At 53.6% G+C, this 10,336-nt stretch overlaps 5 protein-coding genes across 5 annotated transcripts; 1 reads left to right on the top strand and 4 right to left on the bottom strand.

Annotated features, from left to right (window-relative positions):
- Positions 1–730: 730 nt before the first annotated feature.
- On the top strand, positions 731–1,200 carry MYCFIDRAFT_175968 (uncharacterized protein; the record flags this gene model as incomplete). The annotated part of the gene is made up of 4 exons (XM_007929600.1): positions 731–780; positions 808–1,009; positions 1,057–1,109; positions 1,152–1,200. 4 exons carry the CDS (start codon positions 731–733, stop codon positions 1,198–1,200), a joined length of 354 nt encoding a protein of 117 aa, XP_007927791.1.
- Positions 1,201–2,651: 1,451 nt separating this feature from the next.
- MYCFIDRAFT_40341 (uncharacterized protein) lies at positions 2,652–3,509 on the bottom strand (the record flags this gene model as incomplete). The annotated part of the gene is made up of 2 exons (XM_007928801.1): positions 2,652–3,181; positions 3,245–3,509. Coding segments are annotated over 2 exons (795 nt in total), but the record flags the coding sequence as incomplete, so codon positions are not given.
- A 1,428-nt stretch (positions 3,510–4,937) lies between these two features.
- Positions 4,938–5,652, bottom strand: MYCFIDRAFT_211617 (uncharacterized protein). The gene has a single exon (XM_007929603.1). The coding sequence runs from the start codon at positions 5,642–5,644 to the stop codon at positions 5,447–5,449; it is 198 nt and encodes a 65-aa protein (XP_007927794.1). The 5' UTR covers positions 5,645–5,652; the 3' UTR covers positions 4,938–5,446.
- Positions 5,653–6,315: 663 nt separating this feature from the next.
- On the bottom strand, positions 6,316–7,615 carry MYCFIDRAFT_165510 (uncharacterized protein; the record flags this gene model as incomplete). Its single annotated transcript, XM_007929604.1, has 2 exons — positions 7,419–7,615; positions 6,316–7,356 (listed from the first exon to the last, which is right to left on the bottom strand). A coding segment is annotated over exon 2 (708 nt), but the record flags the coding sequence as incomplete, so codon positions are not given.
- On the bottom strand, positions 6,748–7,615 carry MYCFIDRAFT_154933 (uncharacterized protein; the record flags this gene model as incomplete). The annotated part of the gene is made up of 2 exons (XM_007929605.1): positions 6,748–7,356; positions 7,419–7,615. Coding segments are annotated over 2 exons (321 nt in total), but the record flags the coding sequence as incomplete, so codon positions are not given.
- Positions 7,616–10,336: the final 2,721 nt, after the last annotated feature.

Below are 10,336 nucleotides of genomic sequence, written 5' to 3' on the forward strand. Positions count from 1 at the left end.
ATAGTCGATTAGAGGATTCGATAAGAACGTAATAACTACTTAGGCGTACTATAGTACTATTAGCTAGGTACGGATTATAGATAGTAAACTAATAGTTTAGCTACTATCTATACTTTCGTCTATAAAAAAGATAATATATCTATATCCGATCTCTTATTCTCTCTCTCGCGACTCGCTAGTATCGCTATAATAAGAAGTACCGTAGTAATAACAATCTTAAATAGATATTATACTAATAGTAACTATATTAGTCTTATAAATCGTTAATTCTAGTTACTACTCGGGTCTTTTATCCTTTTACAGCTATAAATTATAACTACCTAACCTCTTACTATATCTACTCTATTATATTTATAATATCCCCTATCCTTTCTTTATTTCTATTACTACTATCCTCCTCCCCTCCCTCTTTACGCTCCGAATTTAGTAGCAAATGCGATAAAAAAGTCTCTCTCTCTCCTACTACTATTCCTATCCCCCTTAACCCTAAACCCTATATTAAAGCAGTATAGAAAGTAACAAAAACTAGGAAACTAAAGCCTCTTTTCGCTACTTGCTATGCTACTTAGATATAGGTTTTAGAGTTAGAGGGGGTAGTAGGAAGAGAAGGAGAGCGGATAGTCGACGGAGAAAAAGGGGATAATTGAGATAGGGGGGGGGGGGAGAGTATCGGGGCAATAAAGGTTGAGGAAGGTGGTAGGTATCTAGAAAGAGTAAGTAGAAGAACATCATGTTCGAAAAAAAAGGGGCTTCATCAGTTCGTGGTATCATGCCAGCTAGGTAGGAAGAAGTGCCGTGTTCTTCAAGTACCAGAATGAATGTATATACGAAGAAAGAAAGTGCATCGGCCATTCAGGTTCTATGTATATTCCAGTTTATGATTATTAACTCCAGGAAAGAGGAAGCGAGATCGATACCAGCCAGTAGAATACCCCAGGTTCCAGTTTGGATGGATGGATGGATGGACTGCAAGCTGTCACATGTCATTGATAGACCAAGGCCAGCGAGGGTGCGAATAGCCTCCGCATCGAGCACGGAAATGGCAGATCAGATCAGGATCCTGATTTAGGAGTACTGCTGTCTGAGGTAGGTACCGATGGAAATCGAAGGTGTCTGTAGGTACCTACATATTATTGCAAGGCAAGGCATAGCAACGAGGTGAATCCATGCCATGCATGCAGATATCAAGCGTCGTGGTAGAAGTCTCATCTGGGAAAGAAATTCGGTCAGTAGTGACCTTGGTGTATGTACAGTACAGTACAGTACAGTAAAAGTGATGAGGTTGCGTTGTTGTTGTCATCGAAAAAGAAAAAAAATCCCCTTTGATCACGGTCCGGGACTCGCGTGTTCCATTTCGAATGTTTCAATTTTGTTTGTTCGCCAGTTGGAAAGCAGCGGCAGTGCTTGACAAATGAGCCCATTTGTTGGAATGTATACATGTATTCTAGTAACGAGTCGATGCACGCCGGCGGGAATTTGCGATTGGTCTCACGGACATCGACGGCGCTGGAATTGTACATAGTATGATCGTCTGATGGCGGCACTACTGTGGAAAGCAGCACCGCTATCACATATCCCGTCCAGCTGCCGATGTGGAGGTATGCATGTGAGCGGCCATTTTGGCTGCCACGTTCCAATGAGAACCGTCGTAGCGGGAAGTTGACCCCGTATGAAAGGAACCCCGTCCCAGCCTGGTACTATTTCAAGCAACACAAAAGTCTCATTGCTGACACACCGACCTGCCTCATCTCGAACATGGAGCCTTGCATGTTGACCTTTGTCATCGGCTCTTTCCAGACACCCTGTTGACCGTTTTTGTACAAGTCGTGCTTGGGTGCGTGTTGGCCCGGACAAAGGCGGGTAGCGTTTTGGGAGAGGGGCTGGGGAATTCGCAAGGACTTGGGGCCTTGATCCCTGATACCACATGCAGACATGGTGATTCATTCTGATATCCGGCAGACCACAGCTCCATGTCTTGAGGCTAAACTGAAAAGGCAAATGGATGGTTCCTGGTATCCTTGCTGGGCATCACAGACATCGTCTCGCAGGGCTGCATAATAATGAAAAGATTGCATGTGCATGCAAGATGGGGGATGCCGTTTGAAGGTATTAGGGATGGGTGCAGATGCGAGTGCAAGTGCAAGTGCGGGATCCGGGTGATGTGCTCTCAAGAGTCAAGACGGCTGTCGAAGCACGGAGCCCAGGTCCGGGCCTGCATGTTCTCTCGCAGAGGATACCGCTTTCATTGAATCATGTGCCCCGTATACAACATGTCTGCAAGATCGTCGCTTTATACGACAGGTCTGCAAGATCGTGAGTCGTGCTCAAAGGCGGTGAACTATGCAATCGTCAGCAGTAGTGTGCGTGCAGAATGCGCAAGATAGTCCGATACTGACGTGTCTACGCGATGATCGCTGCAAGCATGACGATCTGCACTGTCCCACAGGATAGGCAAGAAATCTGTACTTTGATACTTTGATGGGATTGAGGTTTTCAGTCTTGGATGCCGAGTGCTCGTCGCTACTGTGATCACGATTGTGCTTCAGAGTGCAATGCATGATCAAGAGACGTGGACCAATGATCCGGCGAATCCTGTCCCATGCTGTCTGATTCGAATTGGTTACGAACGACTGGCATGTCACTGTCAAGGTCTATGTCTCTTTCTTGGCATGTTCTGACTCTGCTCCATCTTGGACGACTTGGTCGACGTTCCAAGCAAGCCAGGCCGCAGCGATCACACAGCTGCCGAATGTTGTACCAATAATGGCTCTGCCTCTAGACCCTTGCTTGGCCTTCAATTCTTCGTTGGAGCCTAGAATCGTGACCACATTCTTGAGGTAAGCATAGCTGAGACCACTCCAAGCTGTAGTGGCAGCCACCAGGCATTGGAAATACCTCATTGCAGAGTGCAAATGGTCCGTGTTCAAGTCCAGACTCTGCAGTATGCCTGTTTCATAGTCACCAGCAGTTATCACTGGTAGCGCGAGGGTGGAGCCGATAAGGATGAGCTGCAGGAAGGTATTGTACTTCGAGACCGTGGTGGGATGTACCTCGGCTGAAGGTAGCGAAAAGTCCCAATAACGGAGCAGCGTTTTTGGCGCCGGAAGCGAAGCATAGCGGTAGTATATTGCAGCCACTGCAAGAGATGCATCTCTGCCAAGAATCAAAGTCGCCAGATAAACTGTCGCGCGTCAGTCCCGAAGTGTGCAATTTGTGAAAAAGCGGGGAATCGCAATTGCCTTACGCGGTATCGCTCCTTTCACCGCCAGGGTGACTGTGAGAATGATCATCAGTGCTTTATCGGCCATTGGGTCGATCACACTGCCAGCCACTGTTTGCAGCTTCCATTTCCGCGCGATCCACCCGTCCACCAGGTCTGTGATTGCTGCATATGCGAAGAGCCCGAGGGCCCAAGCATAGTGATCATGCAGGAATAGATACGCAGTGGCAGGTGCAGCGAACAATCGAGTGACGGTGAGGAAGTTGGGAAGATTGTAGATGTTCTCGTGCGGCGTCAAGCTCGTTAGGGAAGAGCGGACCTTGTTTCCTACAGCTTTAGTGCGTTCTCGAGCGAGCTTCAGAGTGTGCGTGATAGGCTGCTTCGGCGTTGGATGTGAAGACTGCTACGTTCCGGAGGAGTTAGCTTGTTCACAACAACCGATGAGGCGTTCGCGGGTGGAGAGGGCTCCATTCGTGCAAGTCCTTCAGGTGTGGCGTTGAGAAGATCACGTGGGGGCTGGAACAGTTCCTGTAGGGCAGTGGAACACGTCACAGTGGCAGAGGCGTAGCGAGGATCCAATTCGTGACATTGGCGGTGTAGTCGTGGTGTGCTGGAAACGTGCGCAGGCGGTGCTGCCGCATACGAGCCATCACAGCTCATCTGCGGCATGTCTGTCATCGGCGCGCGGTCGAGAAAGGTCTGCGAATGGCGTGGTGTCATTCGATGAATGTCCGCGATGCCGTCGCCGTCCCGAAGTGACAAACAGAGCGACTTGTGGACTGTTGAGACCCAAGACCAGACGCCAGTGGGGTATCATCGCGCACGATGAAGAACGAGCGTAAGATGGACGAAGGCGACTTACGCTACAGGGCGGATCAGCACTTGCTCGACCACTGGCTGGCTGCCGCTTGTGCCGCGAGTCCTCCGAGAGCAGGCGAAGTCGTGTTGATGTGGGCCAGGAAGCAGGTGTCCTGCGTAGACGATGTGAGTACATGCATGATCAGTACGCGTGGTCGTGGTTGATCTAGTCACCGAAGGATGGGCCATGGTGTGCAGTGCTGCCGTTGAGCGTTCTGGCCAGAAGCTGAGCGATTTCTGGTGTTGAGAGCTCGCGCCTGAGAAAAACGAGGGACAAAAGGCACGGCGCGTGAGAGCTGCTTGCTCGGTGCAGGCACTTTGCCGGTGCGATTTACATGCTGAATATTGACACGCAGGTGTTGTTGAACGAATGCTCCTGCCATGTCGCTCTAATCCATGTCGCAGGGAAGTGATGTAGGAAGAATCAAGAATCACGTGGGGAAGCTGGAAAGAGTTCAACTTTGTGTCTCGCCGGATAGAGATGTATTACCCGGTGTCCGGAAGACCGCACGCAGAAGAATACGCGCGATGACAAGATCCGCACTTTCTCCGTATGGAAAGATCCGCAGAATCAATATACCGCACCGCACGGAGAAAAAAAGCACCAGCTGTTGCCTCGCTGCTGGTTACTGTTGCCATCTTTCTTCCCGTATCCGACCGGTCTTCTTGCAGTGAAGAGGATCCACAGCAGGGATCTCGAAGACTTCCAAGCACCAAGACGCCCGAACTACTGTAGCATACTTCCGGCATGCGACTAAGCGAAACCATCATTTGTCTTGGAGCTTACCGCGAACGTTGTTCCTGGAATGAAAGCAGACTTCACCAACGCGTGTGGGGCCAAAGATTTCGAGGTCATGATGACTTTCAAAGCATGCTTCGAATTTCGTCTTTTCTCCTCACACTTTCCATACTCGTATTAGCTATAGCGATGAGTTATACTCATGTAGCAGAGGTATGGCCGCAAGGCACCCCAGTACCAGAGCAGAACGCTTCCCATTCAATCCATCCCCGCTCATTGCTCGTGAAATTCCCTCCATGCCAGTACCACCGCCACATTACCATTGTCGCAGTGTTGAATCGTCACATTGGAAAACGCCCGCCCATTCTTCAAAAATCTCCCATTCTCGAAGCCATCCAAGCCTTTCAAATCTCCTTCAAGTCCTCATCGTGACGGAGCTTGCCTTCCCTCCTCATCCTACCATGACCTGCCGTGCAAATTCACGATCCACTGGGCGGCGCATAATCGTCGCCATTTGCGTAACATTTGAGCACATTGATTGTACTTCAGCCGACGTCTTTCCTACCTCTCACGACATCGTCATCATCATCATCATCACCTCCAGATCCTTGTCTGCGGTGGGCTTCATTCTATGTAGCATAAGGCGTTGGCTGAGCAGCATGCGGTGCAGGTGGATAGCTGTATGATTGACCATTAGGTGCAGGTGCAGAGTAATTCGAGCTGTTGCTGATGCCGAGGCCATTCATTTCGGCGCTGGAATGCCCTGACTGCGGTGCTGGAGGAACTCCATACGAGCTCGAGCGGTATGGCATGCCTGCGTTGTGCATCTGTCCATTAGGGTCTTGAGCAGGCGTGCCTGGATGACCCGACTGTGGACTCTTCACCGACGGATGAGGCGACTGAGTCACCGCGCTTTGCGAAGCACTCTGAACGCCGTAGCTCTGAGTTGGAGATCGCACTGCGTAAGGTTGTGATCCTGCATTGCTGTACATTCCCTGCGGCTGTCCATTGGTCGGAGGGCTGTAAGACTGTAGAAACGTCAGCTCAAGTGCTCGATAGAAGGAGCAAAAGCCACACATACAGAAGGCTGGTACATTCCAGACGGGTTGGATTGCGAACCATTGCGACCCTGCATCGGTGGGTAAGATGGAGCATATTGATTTCCGTATGGCATGCTCTGGGTAGTCGACTGGCTCTCAGTCTTGGCGACAGATCCGTGTTGTTGTTCCGGGGGTTTGTAATAACTCCCTCCATACGGCTGGGTGCTGTATTGTGGTCCGCCGTAGGGCATTGCGCCCGCAGACGCTGGCTGAGTTGGCCACGCTGTGCCCGTGGTGACACTACCGTACATCCCGGCTCCTGTGGAAGCGGTCATCCCGTACATGCCCGGGTATTGGCGACCGAAGTACTGTCCGGGAGCTACACCATAGCCTTGCATCGAAGAGTACATCATTTGTGGATGTGCGTTCATGTGGCCGTCAATGGCGTAGTGCTCAGTCTCCTCGACTGGCGCGCGGAAATTCTGCTTCAGGTACAGCTCTGGGCGGACGGAAATGTTCTGTAGCCTGGCATCGGACAATGGACGTGGCAGCAAGTTATTCTTCACGTCGTCAACCTTGTAATAGGAAACCATGTGGTGAGAGATGCCGTTCACGGAAATGCTCATCGTCTTCTTGACCAGTCCATCGGGGCGGAAACCGTAACTGTCTACAAGACTGCCGATGAGCGAGCGCTCGAGCTCCTTGTCTTGGTCTGTCGATGGGATTTCTGGCTTCAGTTCGCCGCCGACGTTTGGTGTAGGGGGGGTGAGTGGGGCGGGCATCTGCTCGTTCTCCGTGCCATCCGAGTCTCGTCGTGGGTAAGGCTCGCCTGGCATGCTGGTTCTCTTGCGCTTCATGGCGCGCTTCTTCTCGCCAGGAGGAAAGGGCTTTTCCAGCTCGCGGTAAATAAGAAAGTTGCCAAGAATACGGCTAGGGCTCCACGCAACGCCGTCAGTCCATCGTTTGATGCCGGACGCGTTTTCCTCGTAAATGAAGATGCTGCCACTCTTGATGAGTGAGCTGCGTTCTCGGTCGTGTGGACGACGAGGCACATGGTGAAGCTTTCCGCTGAGACACGCCTCGAACAGGACCAGTCCGTCCATGCTGTTGTGCACAAAGCCATGAAAGGTGGGAACCAGCGGTCCTGCGCCGCCGCCTGTGCTCATGTTGGACTGGGGGATGTGTGGGATTGAATGTGGAGTGAAAGATGGCGCGTCAGTTGCAGCGCCTGGTTACCGGCAGGTGCGAAGTCCGGCGGATGCCAGTGAACACGGCCTGCGCGTTGTCGTCAGAGGGCCGTGGTGGAGCGCGAGGTGGTGCAAGACGCGCGTGGAGTGCTGTAATATAAAGTTGCTGTGATCTTCCGTGCCGACACTCAGATTTTGAGTGCGCTGGCGGGGTCCAGGAAGAAGGAGCGCGTCAAAGAATATGCGAAGAAGCAGCAGCAGCAGCAGCAGCAGCAGCAGCAGCAGCGCTCGCAAGGCTCAAGCGTCGTTGCACTGTGAGTGGTGGTTAGCTTGTGAAGCGAGCGGGTGGTGGTGCTTGTGAACGGGGCACGCACAAGCACAAGCGCGGTGATGGCGGGCGAAAAGAAGCGCGGTGGAGGGTAGTCGCAAGTGCTAGCGCAGAGAGAAACACAAAAAGTGCGGCAGCGCTGAGGTGGTAGGTTTGCAGAAGTTCTTGTACCTGATGGATGCAGAAGGCTAAGTGGCTGCTCAAGGTTGATGGCGTAGTGAAGATCAAAAGCTTCAGGCTGCGGTGGAAGGTTCGGGCTGGGCGAATTTAAGAAATGGGATTCGCAGGTGCAGGCGCAGGTTGATGAGCGTGGAGATGGGAAGGAGGGCCTTGGGTCTCAGCAGGTAGACTTTGCGGGCAGCGCAAGTCGTGGGCAGCGGACGGACGTGCAGTGCCAGAGCCAGAGCCAGAGCGAGAGCAGGAGCATCGACTAAGGTCGTGCGCAGAGTGGAGGGGACCGCGGACAGACTCGCAAGTCAGTGGACACTACTGGGCACAGGCGTGAGGGCGAGGGCGAGGGCGAGGGCGAGGGCGCGGGCGAGGGCGAGGGTGAGGGTAGGCACTGTGCGGGCAGCGGTAACCTAGAAATGCCTCTTGACGACACTCCCCCGCCGTTAAGCATAAGAGCGACAGAGTTCAGGCTGACCGGCTCACGACGATAGAGTTCAATGTGAGCAACGGCCGGCGTGGGATTCGCTGGCCGTGCGCGCTTGCAGGCCAGGCACGTCGGTCGTCCAGCACAATCGCTGCCACGCCCGCTGCACTCAGTTAGGCTGCGGAGCTGCTCCACTGGGAACCGCTGGCCCAAGGGTTCGTCTGATGGGCAGAGCGCGGCAGCGGTGCTGGGTCCTGCCTGCGCTAACAGCGATTGTGAGGCCTCCATGTCCAGCAAGCGTGCATGCCGGCCTGTTGCATAAAACTGCACTGCACGGCTGGTGCCGCGCGACGACTTACCAGCTGTGGAGGGAGATGCGCATCCCAATCCCGGTAGTGGGCGTGCTGTGCCGACGCGACAGAAGCTGGAGAAGAGAGGCGCAGGGCGATGCGAGCAGATGGTTGCAGATTAGATTGCTGAGCTTGGTGCGAGCGAGCGAGCGTGCGTCTGGCGCGAGGTCGTGCTAGAAGTGCTGGAAGTGCTTCGTGCTCCAGGCCCTAGCGTCTAGCGCGTTGAATTTCGACGTGCTGGGCACTCGGGAGAGGACTAAGGTGGTAAGGTGGTTAGGTGGTACGAGGTCACGGCCTGCCCGGCAGGAATATTAGTAGCGTCTCCACCGCACGACTACTGCGCTGCCCAGTGCACCGTACAGCAAGACTAGAGAGCCCAGCATGCGCGAGGCAGCCTGCCTAAGCTGGGATTCGGAAGATTCCCCTGCTCGCCATGGGCTATAACAGCCGCGCGAGCGCTGCAGCGAACATCCTGCCCACCGATAATCACACACCCGTCCAGGACCGCCCGTCCAGCACTCGAGCAGCAGGGAAGCCCGCTGCTCCTGTCTAGCCACTCAGCCTGCAGATCCGGAAGGCTCGAGCCGTTGATGAGACTGCGCATCCCAGCACCACGGAATTGCGCAGGACACCGGCTTGAGCTCGGCGGGCCACGGCCAATAGCGCCAACATGTGAATAATGTACCAGAGCACACCTGCGCGAGGCAGTGGCAGCATGCCAAACAAGGACAGCAGCGCCAGGAAGCCTGGCAAATGGGCCAACTACATACTGTACCAACCAGCAACGCATCACTTGCCATGTGTGCGTGGGTGGCGACGTTGTTGAATGTGGATAGCCCTCTTGCCATAATGCCATTGCCTTTCGGCCTGTTACCTCCCGCGAGCTTGTTCTGCTGCCAACACTTCTGGGGTTCGAGGTTGTTCGCCGTCGACAGGTCACTCAGCACCGTCAGCACGCAGCCTTCCGTTCACAGAGTTTGATATGCACGCCTGTAATAACCGGCTGTCCAACTACTGCGCAGTCGATCATTCACCACGGCTGTGTTGGACTCTGCCCCAGAGCCAGATCTGACCAGAGACCTTCGCAGGAATCTCAAATCGCGCTGGGCTTGCATCTACTCACCACGGCGGCCATTCAAAGCACAAGCGGCAGCTTTCTCCTAGCGTGGCATTTCCCAGTAGCCGTTGCGGGCAAGCGCACCAAAGGCGGCCGGCTTGGGGCAGGCAGGAACAAACGAGCAGCGATATCCGGAAGAGCATGACTAGCAGGTCTGGTCTTGCAGTGCTGCGTGCGCGAGGGCTCTCCGGTGGCCGGACGTCTTCTGCCATGTCATGCATGGTCTAGCCAGCAAGCCACGTACGAGAGCGCGTCTGAGCGTCTCCCCAGCCCCAGCGCAGTGCAGCGCAGTCAGATTGGCTTCACACCTTCTATGGAATTGTAGTGTTGTGGGTTTACAGCCCCTGAGAAATGGAGGTTGTGTACATCGTATATTATACTGGTGTACACCCATGGATACACATCGGGTATACCCGAATACCAGGATATCCGAGCAATATTAAGCAGCTTGGCGGGTTGTAGGCGGGATATCAGCGTATCCGATAACTCCGCCTTGTGTATACACAACGAGCTCGCCTAAAAGGGTCGTATACATAGTGTATTACAGAGCGTGTACACCATCCACAGGTTGGTGGACCCCATCACTATGGAATTGGCTTACACGCTCTGCAGCATCCCTTGGAACGGTGTGAACTCTAAGGCAGCTGCCGACAGTGGTGGAATGAGAAGCTTGATGAAACGTTCTGCAGCACGAACTACACCTCCACGGAAGTTGATATTGTTATTATCGATGAACGAGATGGATTTCTGTGATGAGGATGCGCTGCTGCTCGGTCAGATAGTGCCCTGCCCTGCCCTGCCCTGCACTGCCGAGATTCGATTCGCTCGCGGATCTGCACGATCGAGAAGGGAATTGCGGTGCGGTGCATGCAGGCGATCCGTCTTCATCGAACTCCACATCG

This window comes from Pseudocercospora fijiensis (assembly GCF_000340215.1).
Source record: "Pseudocercospora fijiensis CIRAD86 unplaced genomic scaffold MYCFIscaffold_5, whole genome shotgun sequence".
NCBI lineage: Eukaryota > Fungi > Ascomycota > Dothideomycetes > Mycosphaerellales > Mycosphaerellaceae > Pseudocercospora > Pseudocercospora fijiensis.

What these genes read in the sequence shown, in the direction of transcription:
- MYCFIDRAFT_211617 (XM_007929603.1), bottom strand. Translation starts at nt 5,644, where the DNA reads ATGCACAACGCAGGCATGCCATACCGCTCGAGCTCGTATGGAGTTCCT.